The sequence below is a fragment of the Varanus komodoensis genome, unplaced genomic scaffold (assembly GCF_004798865.1).
Source record: "Varanus komodoensis strain SLA01 unplaced genomic scaffold, ASM479886v1 scaffold14_1, whole genome shotgun sequence".
Taxonomy (NCBI): domain Eukaryota; kingdom Metazoa; phylum Chordata; class Lepidosauria; order Squamata; family Varanidae; genus Varanus; species Varanus komodoensis.
In genome coordinates, this window is record NW_025335438.1 from 13,457,586 (window position 1) to 13,477,812 (window position 20,227).

At 41.6% G+C, this 20,227-nt stretch overlaps 1 protein-coding gene across 1 annotated transcript in view; it reads left to right on the plus strand.

The window, feature by feature from the left end:
- The first annotated feature begins 340 nt into the window (after positions 1-340).
- The window catches only part of LOC123020571 (cytochrome P450 7B1), a 113,016-nt gene continuing 93,129 nt past the window's right edge, over positions 341-20,227 (plus strand). The window contains exon 1 of the mRNA XM_044424456.1: positions 341-546. Within this exon, the coding sequence (XP_044280391.1) occupies positions 449-546 (98 nt within the window). The 5' untranslated portion in view covers positions 341-448. The remainder of the gene's footprint in view (positions 547-20,227) is intronic.

A 20,227-nucleotide genomic window follows, 5' to 3' on the forward strand; every position in this document is an offset into this window, starting at 1 on the left:
TCTGTGCTAGCGCTGCTCCGACTCTTTCCCGAAAGTCCCCCGCCCCGCATTCTATCTTCCTTCCTTTTCGAAAGGCTCCCGATCTGGAACAATAAGCGTCTTCATGCTGCCTGTGAAAGGGTTTGTTGGGAGAGGCAGGGGGTGGAATTTCCCCAAAAGTTAGCCCTTGTTGAATTTGCTTCGGTCGATCCTCCCCTTCTCCTGACCCGAGAGGAGGGGCCAACTAGGAGGGCTCGTGTTGGAGCCGCCCAAGCCATTCTCGCCCTCCAATCGGAGCGACAGCGCTCGCTGTCCCTGCATCGCGATCCAAACTTTCCGGAACGCCGCTGGGGGGCGAAGGGGGAGTCGCGTCTTGAAGTTCCACCGCGCAAACTTTTCTCGGCAGTGCACCGCTCTCGCTCCGGCAGCGCCCGTAGCAAGAGGGTCGGAGGAACGAAGCTCTCCCAGCATGGGCCTCATCGAAGGGCTGCCCCTGCACACCTACGGCCTGGCTGTCGTCGCTGCCCTGGCGCTCTGGGCAGTGTACGTCTTCTGCGGGAGGAAAAGGTAAGGGGAGAGATCGCTTGCCCGATCGGAGCTGACTTCTTCGGAGGATCGGCAGCTTTCTTGACGAAACAGCACACGCGGGATGCGCGGGAAGAGACTTTTTGCGCTCCCTCTCCCTCTCCCTCTCCCTCTCCCTCTCCCCCATGATGCGTGCTCCGGCGACGAAAATGCTGTACGTTTCAACTAACAAGAAAGAAAGCCACAACAATTTCTTAAAAATCTTCTGAATCCACACAAGGGCAATACATCCTCAGAGTTTCGAAAGAGTGCCCAAGCTTTAGAGTTATCCAGATGGTTTCACCAGTCTAGATCTTAAGCACAGTGGGGAAAATGAAGAGAGCAGTGTTGATGATAAAGCCATGAAGTGTGTATTAAGACACAGTCGTACGACTGGAGATTAGCAGTTTCAGGGTTTAATTCTATGCAGGGAGAAGAAAGCCCTACAGCATCTTGCATCCCAGAGACAGTTGCCTCAATAGACTCTACCTGGTGTTCTAAAGCTAAACAGGGTATCAGAGGAGGTTCCTGGTTATTAGAGCAGGGCAAGTTGACAACATACCTTTAGCAGGCCTCTCTCTAGTCCTCCTTGCTACACACCAACAGTATGAGCATGTGCGCTTGCACATATAGAGATGGTGGACCATAAGGCTGGGTGGTCCCTCTCTCTCATACACACATATCTCAGTGGCTCAATAGGAAGAATCAGATCTTCCTGCAGTGATAATGTTGAAAGGGGATTATTATTATTATTGTTATTAGAACATTTCTATGCCGCCCCTTGTTGATGCCATTATCTCTGCTTAATTATTGGTTTTACTCGTCCTTACCAGCCCTTACCAATGACCATCCAGCAGAAGCGTCTATGTATGTTAAGCGGGCAGCGGTAGCTTCTTATGCAAGCAGCAGCCACCTTATCTTCTCAGTTGCTCACTTCTACTCTTTTCTGGGTACTGCAGTGAGGGGGACTGGGCTTAGCAACCTAGAAACCTTTGCTGCTCTGCCCAGAGATATAGTAAGCGAGAAGAGACGTGGATTTGTTTATATGACACATAAGTGGCAAGTCATGGTGCATTGTCAAGTTTTATGAACATGGACTCTTTTGCACAGACTTGTTTTAGGAACTGTTCTACTCAGGATGGCTTGTTGTATCACCTGATCCTAGAAGTGGCAAGCAAACTTCTTGGCAAGAGGTGCAAAACCCCTTGCGCTTGTGTTAAGCCCACCTATGTTGCACCCACTGAAGTAGCAAGCCATTTTGTGCTGGTTCTTTTTACCCATTTCTTTTTCTCAGTTCCTTCACAGGCAATCTCTGTTTTGACAGCTAGAGACAGCGCCTTCAAAATGCTCAGGCAAACATATTGGAGGGACTGTTGTTGGTTTGCTGCTCTGCTCAAGTTATTATTATTATTTTAGTTGGACTTGTGTAAGTGTGCATTTGTGCAGGTCTGAAATGGTATGCCTCACCTGGTCAGTGTCTTCGGGGTGTCTGCTGCCAAACTGCACAGGCAGCTCTCATGAACATTAACTCAGAGAGGCTGCTAAGAGCTTTATTTTGACTTGGGCTTGTCTTGATAGCTGTCAAAAGGTGAGCGCTCAAGGGAAACCAAAACTGCAAGTGATCTTTGCTTGTAAAAAGGGGCAAACAGACACAGTGAATGAAAAATGGCTTATGATTATATATTCCCCACTTAGTTTATTTACCTTAATACTACCCTATTCCCATAGGCTCTGGGTTATTATAAGAAATTAAACCAACTCTGAGTAATATTAACTAATGCAGCATATTAAATAAAACTGAGATGAAAACTAATCTGGGAAGACCTGTTGGAAGAGATATGTTTTTAACTCCCTCTTAAAGGTGGGAATTTGGGTAATCCAATGCATCTCTCCCTGCAGACCATTCCACAGCTCTGGGGCAACCACTGAAAAATTCCTCTGGCTAGTTGTGGGGAAGGCAGACATGTTGATCTGGGCAACCCATGGGAGGCCTACATAAGAAGAAGGGAAGAGGGGGCACACAATCCATGATGAACCCAATCATCTACTGGGTGCATCAGGGGTTGTTTGCATAACAACCAACCCACTGTGCCTTATTGCCAGGCTGGATTGTCATGGTGTGTGATTGTGCCCAGTGACTTCTTTTCAGCAGGACGGACTGTGTAAACAAAGGTTACCCCCAGGTCTCACCAATTGCTCCCTTGACCTATTTCTTCGCAAGGCTGTACCTGCTGGCTGTCCTACTTTGAAGAAGACTGGTCCTGTAGGGGAAGAAGCACGGGGTCTGCAGAGGTGGTCTCGTCTGGTCCTCCACTCCCTTCCCCTGGGCATTATGGCAGGGAAATTTAGGCCTGTTACATCCCTGCTGCCCAGAAGGTGAGCAGATGCTGCCTCTGCCTTCCCCTCTGGGTTATAGGGCTCTGTGTTGCTCCATTCAGAGATTTACAAGATGAAGGAGTGGGTGGAATTAATGGTGTATGGTCTCTATCCAGAGAACACCCAGAGTGAGGCTGAGCAGGAGATGTGCTGCACTTGCTTTTGCTAGCTCGGATGTTCTCTGGGCATCCTCTGCTTCTCTTTTACACTTGCTTACTACTGCTGATCCTCTGGACCATTTGCCAAACCCCATTTTCACCTGTAAACCTTCCAGAGGGGGAAGGGACACAAGCAATTGGAGGCCCTGATGAAGGAATCAGAGAAAGAGATGGTGTTCCCAGAGAAAAATGAGGAGGAACCTGTGCCTGACACACCAGAATTCTTCTCAGCTAGGAGGTCTAAACCCCAATAAAGCACTTCACAAATATATTGTCAACTATGAATAACAAGAATGAATATGTATGTGCATAACAGAATCCCAGTAAAAATTTCTTTCAGCAAATTGCATTTATCAAATCAACTGGGGATCCTGGAGTGGGTGGGTACATGGGAATCTTTTCTAGACCACTTTAAATTAGTTGGTGCAGGGCTGCACCTTTCTACTTTTTTAATGGAAAAAGTAAAATGTTATTTTCTTTAGTAGAAAAAGCGAATCTAAACCACAAGTACAAAATTAGGTTTTGCAAACCCTAGATGCAAGTCCTTCACAATGCCTTGAGCTCAGATATGCTATCTGCTGAATTCTTCTGCTTGCCATTCATTGGATTCCTAGCCCTGCCATGGATGACTTGAGATATAGCAATTGCAGAAAAAAATCAAAGGAAAAATACAGTTCATAAGCAGGGCTTTTTTGAGAATCTAGGAGTCATAAACCGCACAAGAGATCAGTCAACCAAAATGTAGTTTCATGGTGCTGAGAGCTGAAATAATAAGTGACTCTAGTGGTGAGTAACCTTAAAGGAAGGTTTATCACTTGTAGCTTCCAGAGCTGCACTCAAGCACCAAGCTGATATCAGAGGCTTCTGGATAAAGTCTTCCATTGGAGGAGGGCCTTACTCTTGACAAGTTTTTAACTCGCAAGGAGGCTTCCTTTCCAAATAGACACTCCTGAATATTAAGTCCACAGTCACCTGTTGAAGGCCTTCTGCTCTGTAGTAAGAGGAACTATTTCAAATTTGAGTAATTGTAGCCATTGCCAAGTTTGCCCCATACATATAAATTTGCACGTGCATATTTTATGCAAATTGGCACCCTCTTTTTCAGTAACACATTCCTCTTTTTTTGGTGATTCTTTAGTAGCAATTTTATATATCTATCATGTCTATCTCCATATCTTTCTTCATTTTACTCTGTTGCTTACAGTAACCCAATGGGGGGGAAAGTTCTTCAGAGTCCTTCCTGATCAGACAGTAAGGTTGGAGAAGATTCTTGGCAGCCTTTTGTGAGATGTGAGATCTGAAGGAGCTATGACTCTTCTTGTGTCCTGACCAGTGCCAGACTGCTGACTGGTTTCAATTTGGTCACCTGTCTTCCAAGCCAAACATGATTGGACTTATGTTCCGACCAGGCTGTGAGTACATTGAGTACAATGCCAGTGTTACCTCTGCTCTTATACTTGCTGTTGGCCTGGAGCACAGAGGAACTGCCAGTGCTAGTTGTCAATCTTTCCTTTGAGCTCAGCACTAGTCACGGAACCAGACAGAGCCTGTGCTGCCATCCCACAAAGACCCTTTGCCTCCCAGCTGCAGTTTGTGGCCCAGAGTGAAAATTCATGTCAGGCCTGGTCTTGAGGAAACAAGTTGCAGCAACTTCTGTGCTGGTACCAGTTGAAAAGTCATTTCTTGCCTGCCCATCGTGAGCTGCCGAACTGCTAAGGAGTAACTCCAGGACTCAGTAACTAACTTCAGAAAATGAAGGGTGGCTGGAAGTCTTGGGGAAAGTCAGAAGTAGCTGCAAGCAATGATTAGTTTATCTCTTCTTAAGTATAAATATTTTATTCTGTATGTTTTAGTGAGTGTGGCTTGGAAATGGAAGTTTCCTTGTGAGAGGAAGGAGGATTCATCCTAAGCAGCAGAGGCAATCCACAAATGAATATATCCCTGGAGTTGGAAGCTGGTGTAGACTCTGCAGTCACAGAGTTCTGGAACTGGGTCAGTGGGATCAGCCCATGACATTTGCTGGTGGAAATAAAGCACAAGATGCTCCCCCCTCCCGCCCAATTCCACTTAGAGAAACTGACTCGACTGGCAGTTGAATCCTTTGTCTTATCCAATGAATGCAGTGTAGTTTAGCTGGTGCAAGACAAGCAGGATGGCACAAACATGTGTTCTTCAACAAAGAGGAGCAGCAGAAGGATTGCTGCCTTCTCCACATTAGTTATTGTATGCTGTCTGAAGCAATGCTTGTCTCTGCCTAAGAGTAGGCCGGTACCTCTGTGTTGCCACAGACTAATTCTGGGGTTATACAAACAGCATGGGAACAATTACAATGCTGCTTCTTTCTGAAGCCTGTGACACCAGTAGACTATGTGGGAACAATCCACACCATGGCTTCTTTGCATACAAGCATTGTCCCACCTGAAATTGAAAGTGCAGTTGAAATGGGAAGGAGCTGAATAATAGATTCTGTGCATGTGTCAGAATTTGTAGTGTTGCGCCACAGTTGCTCTATGCCACTTTGGTAGTATCAGAAGAAGCTGAACAGTGGATAGGAGAGTTGCAACTCTTCCATCTTCACTAGTGCTGTCATATTGCCACCAGAGCATTAGGAGTGAAGCTTACAGCTAAAGATTTATAGAAAGCTCTTGCTTCAGTGTAGGAGGCAGTTTTCACTACATTGTGAGAAGAGATGCATATCAGCCCAGGCGAAACACTATTCCATGTCCTCAGCTATTGGTATTTCTCCAGCAGGCACATAAACATGTGGATGCTCTGTTTATGGAGTGTTGTTTTGCAATGGCAGATATCCATGTTTTCGGTGTTCTTTTTTGTTCCGTACCTGCCAGCGACTCTTAGAATCAATCCATGAATATATAATCATTTCAGTATATAAATTAGTGCAAGTTAGATAAACCATTGCCTCATTCTGGTTTAGTGTGCATATTTGGAAATCCTGTTCCTATATTTCTGCACTCTTTGGAGAGTGTTTGGATTATTTGTATTGCTTCTGAGCCAAGGATGCTGCTGCCGTTTTTACCTTTAAATTGTGTCTTTTAACATCTTCAAAGGCTCAAATGGCCTATTTAGAAGAAGAGTGTAAATGGCAAATGACTAATTCTATATCTTAGAGGATATTAGATGTTTTTAATTGAAATGAAAATAGCAAGAAGGTTTTACTGGGTTATAAAATGTTAACAGCAAGAGAGAGAGAGAGAGAAGGAGAGGGAGGGAGGAACAGGGAGAGGGTTGCTTTGAGAACACTCAATTTCTGTTGCCATATCATAATAATGTATACTACTTAGTGCCTTTTCAGCATCATTCTCATTCAGCTGCTTATTGCCTTTCATGCAAGGTTGTGCTTATGAGATTAGATTTCTGTAGGAACATCCACCTAGAGGATATGGCAAGCAAAACCGAACCAATAGCTATAGTTATTTATTTATTTATTTAGAGTATTTGTATGCCATCCCATCGCATAGCCTCGGGATGGCTTACATTTTCAGTTCAGTTTTTCATTTCTGCTCATATATAGCCTGAGAATGCTGCTTTGGGGTACAGTATTGCAATGGAGCTCATGCTCATCCAGTGCAGAGTGTGAGGCATGGCAGAGACAATGCTGGTCACCCTGTTTCTTCTGCTCTGCATTGTTGGCCATCCAACAATGATGTGTCAGAGAGAGAGGGAGGGAGAAGTGGCTTCAAGATACCTTTCCAGTTTCTTCCCTGGATTGTCCTCCACCCCTGCCAAATGCTCCTTTTAACTCTCCTTACTTTGGTGAGCAGCTGGTACAGTTCTTTCTGTGCTGGCCTTAAGGAGGAGTGGGAGGGGAATTGGAGCACTGGGAATCTGTACTATCCTGTGGCTACATAGGTTTGTTCCCTTACCATTTGAGCTCCATGACCAGGCAGGCCATGCTTGATGGGCTCGCTCTAGTGCTGACTATACTCACACCCAGCATGCATTGCAATTTGGTGGCTTGCAGGTCTCCATCTCAATCAAGTGGCTTCTCGGTTTTTAGCTCATCACAGCACTGTTCTCTCCAGGTGCATCCATGTTTAGTGCTCATGGCCACCAGGGGACCAAAGGACAGGGTGTGTTTTGGGGGCAAGTCCTCCATAAAGCCAAAGGTCTGTATAAGGGCAGGTTGATAGAATCGCTTAGCAGTCTTGCAAATCCCAGGACATGGGTAGACAACTGGTACCATCCAGGTGTTTTGGACTGTGATTTCTATAATCCCTTACCATGCTGTTTGGGACTGATGGGAATGTATTTATTTATTTAAAACATTCATATGCCACCTAATTGTGCCACAGCACCTCTGGGCGGCTCACAATTACAAGATAAAAACATAATAAATTGTAGTCCAAAATATCTGTAGGACAACAGATGCCTTACCAGCGCCTTATGAAACGGCTTTTATTCTTCCCCTCAACCGCCCTCTTCTAGCTGTCATTCTATCTGGCTGCAGCAGAGAGAGATGGGATAGCAGCACTGACACCACTGCTTTAGCTGAAAACAGCTCCATTTGCTTCCTGCACTTCTCAAGCTGTTTCCATTTGTGCTACAACTTTAGGAGCAGAGGCATGAGTTTATTTGCCCTTTCCCTCTGTCTCCATCCCTTTTTATTTTCATTGGAGCTTTTAGATTTATTTATTTAATAGATTGATTTAAATTACTTACATACCACCTGAAATCATAGGTAAAGGTAAAGGTTTCCCCTTGACGGTAAGTCCAGTCATTCCTGACTCTAGGGGGCGGTGCTCATCTCCGTTTCCCAGCCGAGGGAGCCAGTGTTTGTCCCCAGACAGTCTCCATGGTCATGTGGCCGGCATGACTAAACACCGAAGTGCATGGAATGCTGGTACCTTTTTATCTACTTGCATTTTTTGCGTGCTTTCAAACTGCAAGGTTGGCAGGAGCTGGGACAGAGCAATGGGAACTCACCCGTTGTGCAGATTCGAACCGGCAACCTTTCGATCACCCAGCCCAGCAGCACAGCAGTTTAAACCACTGCGCCACCTGTATACTGAACTCATAATGAAAAATTTTATGGCGGCTAAGAATATTTTATGAGGTCAAAGTTAGGGCACCACCTTTAGAGAACCTCCTATGAGGTCAAAGTTAGGGCACCACCTTTAGAGCACCTCTCCTCTCACAGTTGGCACAATTCTTTGGGGCAGTAGTGGCTCCAAGGGGTGAAACTCCTGTTGCATATAACATATCCTGGCTGTGCCTAAGGCTGCCATCTTTGCAAGCAGGGGCAAAAATGTAGGTGGCCAAAACTGGTTGTCTAAGCCTTTTGCAGTGCAGAGATCTGCATTCCTTTCTGCTTCAATAAGATTCCTGTAATTGTCCAGCTTTGGGAGGTTATAGGCAGCCACACTGGATAATGCTATGCAATGTTTATCTAAGAATGTATAAAATAGAATATAAAAATTTAAAGTGATGATTATATTATTGATTGTAAATCTGTCAGCAAGGATTGTCTTTTTCTTGTTGTTGATCCTATATAAGCCTCTCTGGGAATCTTTTTTTCTGGAGAGCACTGTAAATTGCTTTAAAAGAAATATATTTCCAAGTAAGTATACAAATACCATCTTATTATAGAGGTAAAGGTGCTTATCAAGTCGAAATGGCCCTATTTTGTCTGAAACCATTAGACTTCCATTACTTTAAGAACTTAGCTTCCCCTTGCAAATGATACTCTGCAAGTTTTAGACTCATTTATCTTTAACTGGAAGTAAAATTCTTCAGAGTTCAGTTGGGCCTCCTCAGGAATACTCCTATAATATTGCAACCTCAGTTTTATAAAGGAGGAGCCACTGTTGGAATCTTTTTAAAGGACGGTTCCCAAGAAAGTATTGCAGTGCCCTCTGAACATGGGTGTTTAGGAGCACTGGCTGCAACCAAAATTAGCTTTTTAAAAAGAGGTTCAGCACCTAGAAGCTGACAGAGCCAGTAATCTAGGAAGTAAACTTACCCTTTCTGACTCTGTATCTCTTTCTGAAGGATTTCTGTCCATTTGTGCAGATGTGAGGACCTGATAATATAAGCAGCAAGTGTCCATCCCTGATAGAATGATCAGGGACCAGCTCCCAGACATCATCTGGCCTATGGGGGAGCTGGTGGGGGCAGTCTGGTTCCTGCAGTGAATACAGTCCTCCATCTCTCGATTAGATACTGGAAGTGCCTCTCAGACTACCTGTCTACTCCAAGATACTTGGTACTCGTCATTGCTAAGATAATTATAGTATCACAAGTAATATTTATCATACCAAGTGATCTTTATCATACCAAGTGAGCTAGTTGGTTAAATAAGCTGTAAAAACGTGGGCTGATTCAGCTAAATTACAGGGCAAGGATCTTGGTTTCATTGCAAACTAGTTTCTCAAAGCTGGAAAACAACTGCATAGTAGAAGATGCATGCTAATGCATCTGAAGTTTCAGCACTGCCAGTGTAATGAGCTTGCACCTTTTAATTGCCATACTTTGTGAACTGTTATTTTCCATGAGCTGTGTGACTCACAAGTATCCCAAGCTCATATTCTGTAAATAGCCACTGGTATTCTCTGGTCTGTAGAATTGTAAGAATCTTTGAACTAAGAGGGCATAATCCATTATCCTGCAAGCTCAGTTGTACGTGCAGAAAGGGGGTCAACATAAGGCTCAGTGGAGCTCCTTTCCTTTCCTTTCCTTTCCTTTCCTTTCCTTTCCTTTCCTTTCAAGCTGACCCTTGAGTAACAATAATCTGCAACCAGTTTACCTGAAATTTTTCATATTGTTTCTCCAATATGGACCTTCCCATGCATTAAGACCTTTGGAAGAAACTCTCTCCATGACCCACCAACATCTGAGGTGCATTTGGTAAGATACAGGAGAAGGCCTCTTCAATGAGTCCACTGAGCCTCCTCTCTGACCTACTTTCACCAAAAAGCCAAAATCTTTCTGGTTTAGCAATCCGTATGACCTTTTGAACTGACAATCCTCTGCCTTGTACTTTGAGATGTTATTTTATTGTGTACTGTTCCTAGTATGTTGCAACGGTATGTTGCATTGTTGTCTGTCACCTTAGATATCAAATATAAAAAGACAACCCCCCAGTGCAGATGGGGGTTGGAAGAGGCACTTTAAAGGCTATTTATTTCTGTTATTTTCAGTTATCTTATTTTAATTCTTTGACAGGAATGGTTGAATTCTTAACTGGTTTATTCCCTTCCATTAACAGTTCTAGGGTTCTCAGTACACTGCTCTGCTCCCCAATAGCTGAAACTCTCTGGGCAGTTCACAACCATTAACACTATAAAATATAACATCAGATACAATACAAAAGTATTAAAGTGCACAACTAGCATACATTATAGAAATAAACCAAAATAAAACCTAGCAGCAATGCAATGATTCAAAATAAAACAACAGTAACTGAAAGAGTAAATTCCTGCGAAATAGGAGGGTTTTCACCTGGCACCAGAAAGAGCACATGACATCAGATAAGTCTTTCTGGCAAGCCATAACAGAAAAGGTTCTCTTCCTAGTAGCCACTCATCTGAATTCCTTTGGCAGGGCTCCCAGAGAAACATTGCTGAGGATGATCTTAGGTCTGGGCAAGTGTATATGGGAGTGGATGATCCTTCAGGTAACCTGGATCCAAGCCATTTAGGGCTCTGAATGTGAACACCAGCAATTTGAATCTGATGCAAGAATGTTTGCTCTATTGTGATCAGTGCTGTCCAAGATGTCTTCCCGCCTGAGGTGAGATGGCTTCCATTTCCCATTCCACATAAAGAAGCTGACCACACTGACTTCAGCACTAAAGATGGAAAGGTGACCTTCGCTGTACCTGAGGGCAGTAGGTTAGCTTTGGTGGTACAGGACAGGTCACATGGCGCTTACAACTCTATGCTCTAACATCTCTTTCACATAAACCACCAGTATTTGCCACCTGAGACAACTGCCTCACTCTGCTTATTGATGAGGCTGACCCTAACTCTGCTAGAGTTAAGGATTCTACTGATTGTGAACATACATTATTTTGAATAATCTTGTTAATTTAACCATTGCTTTGCTTTGCTATGCTACACCTTCTGCATTATTGTAAACTGCTTTCCTTATTAACCTAATACTAACCACCCAGGGAGCCTTTGGGTAATAAAATAAAATAAAATAAATATAAAAATAAAATAATAGAATACATGGTATACATCTTCATTAAGTTAAACTATGAATGCTTACTGCTACGGGTTATAGTTAGAATGTAGTTAGCATAGAGCAAGATACTAGATGGCACTATAATGTTCTGCAGAAGAATGTTCTAGTGGAATTCTATGGAAGAAGGGGTTGGAAAAGGTGATGAAAAGTTTTCACACAGAATGAAAACTTGTCAACCAATGTATTGGAACCTTAACACAGGGTTTCTTTTAAGAACTTCAGCCTAGGGTAGTCATGTGCCATAATTTTTACTGGACAAACCTGTGTTGGATTGCATCCTCTATTGGAAAGACTCTAGTTCAAATCCAGTTCAACAGGACTACTGTACCCATAGTCTCAGTTGCTGTTATTTCAAAACAGGATCGACCATCTGCCCTCCATGTTCATGGGGATTAGGGCCACAAAACTGCCATGAAAGTGGAAAAACTGTGTATACCTCTAGGGAAAAAACACAAGCATATCTGAGGAGGAGCCACAAATATTTTATTTATTTATTTATTAAAACATTTTTATGTTGCCCCTTTCGCCGAAGCCTCGGGGCAGCTTACGACAATAAATTAAATAATTATAATCATAAATTAAAAATGTAAACATTAGAATAAAATACAACCATACAATATAAAATAAGCCGCCCTGGCCAGATAAAATTCAATAATATTAACATTTAAAATGCCGCTTAAATAAAAAGGTCTTCGCCTGGCGCCGAAAAACAAATAACGACGGCGCCCGGCGGACCTCTCTGGGGAGCACATTCCATAACTTATCTCTACAGGAAAAACTGAATACCTCTAGGGAACTACACAGTCTGTTTGGGGATGCTCTGCTCTTTGTCTTGGTACTAGTCAGCATTACTCATGTGCTTTGTCTCTCAGTGGATGCACAGACGCTAGGGATATTTAGGTTTTTCTCTAGAGGTATTGTAGTTTTTCAAATTTTGTGGGGTTCACTACCATCCACCTTTTTAGGAATCCACTAGGTGGCTTGGAACCTATCCTCCACAGATATGGGGGCCCTGCTGTATATAGATAAAAAAGCATAAGAAAGGAGGGAAGGTTATCATTAAGTTATTACCTAAGTTAGTGTCCTGATACCTGGTCAGAATTATCCCCAATATATTTCTACTATAGTAGTAATTTAAAATTTGCTTCAAAGGTCATAAAACTAGATAAGCATTTTTTAATTGGTGTCCTCTTTCAGGGATGCATGAGGATGTATTAGCTCAGCCCCTTACTGAGCCCTTAGTTCTATTCTAAGCAAGGGACAAAATAGCACTGTTCAACGAGCTTGTGCCAACTAGCCAAGGTTTCTCCAGGATCACCCTTCGTACTACTGACAAGATGGGCTCTAGGTGATGAAATCTTATGCCACAGTTTATTTGATAGTCTATTAAAGTGCCTCAAAACTAATATAAAATCCCCCCTCTCTCTTGCTTTCTGCATTGTTGTCTAATAATGCACTCTGCACTTTTTATCTTTTATGTTTTGGTTAAAAAATCTTCAAGATACATAATTTTATGATAAGAAAACAAATGCCTCTGTCATTCTGAGTTTAATAGCATAAGAAAATACAACTATAAAACTTAATTAGCATTGATGTAAAATACCTGAGTGGGTTTATTTAATTTAACATACTTTAGCATGCTAATCATTCCATGTTGACATGAATTAAATGAGAGGTGAGGTTGTTTTTAATTTTAGTGCAAATATGTACTTGTAAATCCTCAATATGACTGTCCAGAGTGTTATTTGTTATGTCCTGTTTATTTACTTTAAGTGGGAAATGTAAGTGTAGGTTTCCAAACTGCTTCTGGAGACTGTATGTTACTTGACAAAAGGAACAGGTTAACAGTAGTATTGTTATGTGGTTTGAGGTCTTAAGAAAAGATGTGAAGCCCTGGAAAAGGAACAGGAAAAAATGAGCGCTGGGTAGGAGCCCAGAGTAAGTTAAAAAAATATAATTTCCATTTCCCCTTTTTCTTTTCCAGGGATTTTTCAGACAATTTCAGGAATATATTTCCATCCCCCCAAATGTATCTTGTTTTTGCCCATTTTCCCTACGAGCTGTCACATTGGTTCTTAGGTCTTTGAGTCCTATATCATAACTTGATAGTGTATTTGACCTTATGATCAGGGGATTATTTAAAATGCACTGGTTTACATGCAGTCTTGGTATGCCAGGTGTATGTGGGCATTTGTGTGCTAATACTGCATGTTTATGAGCTGGAATACGTGGTAAGCTATCCTTTAAAGCTCTGTGGAACAGCTACATGGGAAAGCTTTTCGAGAACAATTTTGAACTGGAAACAAAATATTTCAAATGCCTCTGTGCTAGCATCACATTAGCAAATGGTTTAGTGCATATAACTTTTCTACACACCTGTCTAGTTCTTTCTGCCATTTCTCTTATTCTTATATGGATTTAGTACAGCCTTCCCAAAGTTGTTGTCCTCCAAGTGTTTTGAACTTCAACTTCCATCAGCCCAAATCATCATGGTCAATGGTCAGGAATGCTGGAAGATGCAGTCCCCAAGAATCTGGAGTTTGAGAAAGGTAACACCAGGTAGTAAGATGATGTAGGTACTGAGATATTTGTACCCTGTGTTTCTATCTTACAAAGGTTTCAGAAATGGCTAACAACAGGTGACAAGAGAAAATACAATTCCAGTAAGCTAAAGAGTAAATACAAGGTGAAATTCTATCCAGCTTGTCATGAACCATAGTCTGAGATAGTAGTTCAGAGAAATTAAATCAGGGTTTTAGAACACCTCCATCACTTTTTCTTTTTCAGCAGAGGAGCCTGAACCATCCATGCATAGCTATAGTGACAAGGGAGGAAAGCTTTAAATAGTGATAAAATGACTGTTATATTTAGTGGTGACACTTAGGAAGGTGCCACAGATTTGTGTTGCTTTATGTTTATTTTAGAATAACCCCAGAATTCTTCTTCTGGGAGAGGAGCTACAAAGCCAATAACTATGCATCTTTATTTGTGCCTGTATAGGTATAACACTTATTTTTATTCTTCTAGGTATTTAAATCCACTTCTTTACTTGCTAGTGTGTTGTGCCATATGGTACCAAGCTGCATGCCAGTTGATAAAAATATTCTGTGAATGTATGAAACAAACAGTTGGTTCAGGAAGGGTGATGCTTCTGACCAAAGTGTTTGTGGGTTATTAAACTCATACCTCCACCACTTGTGTGCATTTTGATATAGCCAAAGTTTGGCTAGGAGACCTTCTGCCTCTCCTGGTTTCCTTAAACTTAGTTAAATCTACCTATCCTATTAAAACACAAACTTATATTTGTAAGAAACTATATTACAATGCATTTGTTTTGAGAGGGAGAAAAAAGATCATTCTAGATTTTTGTGGTGCTCTTCTTGTTTCCCTGTCATGTTTCCATAATGATTTGTTCTTATTATTGTTGCCTTTTTATTCCACTACATGGGTGCAAATCAGACCTACCTCCGTGTATTCAGTATAGTTGTGACAGAACAAAGTCAGAAGCAACATCATCATTCTGGGGATGAAACTTACATCATTGTCACCAGAAGGTAGGAGATACCCCTTCCATCCCCCATAAATCCTCAAGTCAACTCTGGAGAGCTGGAAAGCCCCCCAGAACACATTTTGGGAGCCATGGGGTGAGCATAGAGGACGTTTCATTATGCTACTGGTCTTCCACTGGCATGATTTTGGATTTACCTGATAAGGAAACTGCCGTACACCAAGCAAGATTGCTGGTTCATGCAACTCACAATTGCTGATGCTGTCAGTTGTTCTCCAGACTATCAGAGAATAGCTTTTTGAGGTCTACAGGGAGATACAAGGGACTGTCCCTTCCCTTTCCTTAGCATTCCAGCCCTGGGCTTCAGTCTTTTAGGTTCTTCTAAAGACAAAATATACCACATCAGTACCTTGGGCAGTGGGCTGCTTCCACATCCTGCTAATGTGCTGCTTCAAGAACTACATGGGTGGAGAAGGTGCTTTCTCAAAGCACTTTTTTGCAGCCTGGGAGGGCCTTCTTGGTGGCTACTCCCAGGCTGCAAAACTCTCTGCCAAAGAGGAGCCATTTGTTTCTTCTCTCTTATCCTTCCACAGGCAGGCAAATACAATTTTTAGTCAAACAAGCCTGTTGAGTTGGATAGCTTTTATTCTGTTATTGTTTATGTTTATTTTAGAGTGTGTTTTAATAAGTTTGATTATTGTTTCAGTCAAGCTTTATTTATGATTGTAAGCCATCCAGAGTGCCATTTTTCTTGGTAGGAAAGTGGAATACAAATCAGATGATGGTGATGATTTATTCTTAAGAAATACAGTTAGGTATTTTTTTCTTAGAACTGGAAACAAATAGAAGTTCTCAAATTCATGTTACCTTGGTTTCAAAACTGAACTATAATGCCAGTATATTATAATGTTCTTGGAATGCTGCTGGCAGTAGTGGCAGATTTTTTTTCCGTTTAGTTTTGATTCAGCTTGCTAGAAGGTGTGTGCTCTGTCCATTCCCTTTTGTATTTAATGGCCTCTATAATATTTTCATTCAAGCCATGAACCCATCAGCAATTTGTTTTTACGGGTTAATATACTTACAAATGATTTTCTAATAGAATATCCTCATCAGAGGGCAGATTTATTAACACTCCTCCTCCTCTTTTGATTGTCTTTTTTAATCCCAGTTCCATATATAATTTACTTCTTCCTTGGTGAGTGCTTAGTCTGAAGAATGCTGTCTTGCTGAAATATTTGAGCTTTGACAAATTTGTCTTATTCTCCTGGGCAGGATATGTTAGCTCCAAGCACCAATTCTTTCTGACATGAACATTAATATTAATTGAAATATTAGTGAGGTTAAAACTGAAGTGAATGGGTTAAAAATAAGAGACAATTTCAATATAAGTTTTGCTAACTTTTAAAAAGAGACTTCCATAAGAGCAAATGCTGAAGAAGAATGTGTGTAAATGGGATATTAATGCTAGTTGCTAGTGTTAATCCATTTTGTAGATGTCCTTTTTGTTTGGGATGTCAGATCTGGGAGTGTGGACAATTAATCTTTTTCTGTGCTTTAACTGTTTGATTTGTGCTTTTGTTATATATGTTCTCTAAGTACTGGTGGGATATTTTTAAAGGTGTACTAATTTTATTTCATTGATTCCATTTCTATACTGCCAATAGTTGAAGTTCCCTGAACAATTTACTATTATTTACAAATGTTCAAATATTACATTATTGAAAATATAATATAATAATCCTATATATACAATTATATAAACATACAACACACAGAGGAATGCATATGGATCTAAAAACAATTTTTAAATAAACAACCAAGAAAAAATCCAAAGACCTGAATAAAAAGCTTTAGCATATGATGCTAAATGCCTGAAAGGAAAAACTCATGTAACCTAGTGTGACAAAGATAGCAACGTGAGGCCACCTGCATTCCATAATTGTGGAGCCACAACCAAGTAGGCCTTCTCCCGTGTTGCTACCATCTGAAACATTTTTTATTCTACTTGTTAATACCAGTAACAATGACCAGTATTCAGTGTGGTGCTATGCCTCCACTGATGATGTTGCAGCAGTGGTACCCACTGCCTGCATAACATGAAGCTGGTGCTTACTAGAGCACTACAAGACAACCCTTATGGTTGCTCTGCTCTTCCTTATGGTAGCTCTGCAGAAATGTTATCTTCCAGAAACTACTGTTGCAGCTCATTTAAGCTTGCTTTAAGTAGTGGTAGCTTCCTGCTACACCAATAGTAGGTCCCGCGGGTACTTGGGAAATGCTGGATACTGTCCAATCTAAAAACAAGTAAAATACAACAACACATTAGATAAAGCCAGAATCAATCCATAGAGAGAAATAAATACACCAAAAAGATCCCGCTATATTTAATGGATCTCCTGGGCTATATAGTTGGACCTCTGGCTCCAGCTGCCAGACATGGCTCCGCTCATGACACCTTATCTCTATGGGCCATTATTAATTGCAGATATTTTCAGGGGGATTTGTGCAATTGGCCCTGGCCACATGGTGCCAAGCTGTCACATATTCCTACCACACTGAAGAGTGGTGCTTTTAGAGGTGGAATCTGCAACAGAAGTTCCTCCTTTGCAGCCATTCAGCATGTTTGTGTGAGGAAGGGTGGGGAAGGGTGCAGGAGCACTTACAGGCTACACTCCCAACATTTTCATCCCTTCAGTTTTCAGCCTCCTGCACTGAGCAAAGAAGTGTGAATTGGAGTGGGGGCACCTATTTAAGTTGGTTTGAATGAAAGTAGGAACCTATGTATGATTGGCAGTCTGATGAGCCAGAATTTCCAGTTGTGTGGAGACTTCCACTCTGTTTCATGCTACCATCCATGGATAATTGGTTGAGCTGGACACAGGCACAAAAGTAAATAGATAAATAAATTGGGTTAATGTTAATGGGATTAATGGTTAATGTCTCAGTGTTTTAACCATATACATGTGGTTAAATGGGTGAGAGAAGGAAAAATAAATCATTCCATGGAGAAATTAAGCTTATTCATTATGTGCTGGAATTATCAGATCTATATATCCCATACAGTGCACTGAACAAATCATGAACAAACTTATAAAATGTACTACTTATACATATAAAAATTTCTTAAAATAATTCAATATGTTTTCTTGGCTTCTTCCTATTTTGTTTTAAAAATGTAAGTTGTATCTTCTTCACATCATATGTATATGCTCTACTTTTGGTTTACCTCTTCCTGCTTGAAAAAATGAAGATTCCCCCTCCCCCCCCCCACAGTCTGGCCTTATACCTTTTCCTTATAATAATAGTACCACAGCCCACCCTCTACATTCTCCAAACCCTGTGTAATCCAGAACAGGTTCCATTTTCTTAATTCAAAACTCACAATCACTGATTATATTTAGAGTTGTTCATTTTCTGATTGTAAAACATGTACCAGCAGCAAGTCATTTTATATAAAAAAGATGCTTTATTGTAGGTACATGCTAACAATAGAGCCTATCTGAAGTTGAGACCAGCTGCCACAGTCATCATACACAGTGAATTTATATGTTAATGTTTTTGCAGTGATTAGTAACAGAAAACATCACAGCAGAAAACTTTCTCTTGTTTTTGAACATGATTATCTTGACCTACACTTAGAGTGTCAAAGCAACTGCCTCCAGGCTTTTCTTTACACGTTCTGACCTTCTTGGCAGAGGGTTGTTTTCTATTTCAACTCTCTAGTGTCTCTTCAATAGAATCCTAAATAACTGACCCTAGTTGTTTGGTCACTGGGAAAAATTTTATTCCTCACTGTTCTTATGCATACACTGAGATACGCTGTGATAAATACTTATTTTGCTTCCCATCCTCCACATAATTAGACAAACTGTGTTTATGGAGCTTGATGTTCATAAGATTTTGACCTAGATTAAGTTAGTTCCCCTCCTTCATGGATCACTGCCTTGTCGTGGCGAAGGGGCTTGCATAGCTCAATGAAGCTATGAGCTATGCCATGCAGGGCCATTCAAGACGAACAGGTCATAGCAGAGAGCTCTGACAAAATGTGATCCACTGGAGAAGGAAATGGCAGCCCACTCCAGTGTCTTTGCCATGAAAACCCCATGGACAGTACCAAAAGGCAAAAAGGTATGATGCCGGAAGATGAGCCCCTCAGGTCGGAAGGTGTCCAATATGCTACTGGGGAAGAGCGGAAGGCTAGTTCTAGTAGTGCCAGAAAGAATGAAGTGACTGGGTCAAAGCCGAAAGGACACTCAGTTGCTGATGTATCTGGTGGTGAAAGGAAAGTCCGATGCTGCAAAGATCTATACTCCATAGGAACCTGGAACATAAGATCTATGAATCAAGGCAAGCTAGATGTGGTCAAACAAGAGATGACAAGACTGAACATCGACATCTTAGGAATCAGTGAACTAAAATGGACAGGAATGGGTGAATTTAATTCAGATGACCATCAGGTATACTACTGTGGGCAAGAATCCCTCAGAAGAAATGGAGTAGCCCTCATAGTCAATGAAAGAGTAGGGAAAGCAGTACTGGGTTACAATCTCCGGAATAGCAGAATGATCTCAGTTCGAATCCAAGGAAAACCATTCAATATCACAGTAGTCCAAGTCTATGCCCCAACCACTGGTGCTGAACAAGCTGAAGTTGATCGGTTCTATGAAGGCCTACAACACCTTCTAGGATTAACTCCAAAAAATGATGTCCTTATCATCATGGGGGATTGGAATGCTAAAGTAGGAAGCCAAAAGATAACTGGAATAACAGGCAAATTTGGCCTTGGAGTACAAAATGAAGCAGGGCACAGGCTGGTAGAATTTTGTCAAGAGAATACGACGGTCATAGCATACACTCTTTTCCAACAACCCAAGAGACGACTCTACACATGGACATCACCAGACAGTCAACACAGAAATCAGATTGACTATGTACTCTGCAGCCAAAGATGGAGAAGCTCTATGCAAGCAGTAAAAACTAGACCAGGAGCTGACTGTGGCTCAGATCATGAGCTTCTTGTTGCAAAATTTAGGCTTAAATTGAAGAAAGTAGGGAAAAGCATTTGGCCACTTAGGATTAAGAAGCGGTGGCAAGATTACAGAACAATACAAGATTACAGCAGAACAATACAAGAAAGATCTTAACGTCCCTGATAAGCACGACCTCGAGCCAGACAACTTGGAATGTGAAGTCAAATGGGCCTTAGGAAGTCTGAGCAACAACAAAGCTAGTGGAGGTGGCAGTATTCCAGCTGAGCTATTCAAAATCTTAAAAGACAATGCAGTGAAAGTGCTACACTCAATATGCCAGCAAATTTGGAAAACTCAACAGTGGCCATAGGATTGGAAAAGGTCATTTTACATTCTGATCCCAAAGAAGGGCAATGCCAAAGAATGTTCAAACTACCGCACCATTGCACTCATTTCACATGCTAGCG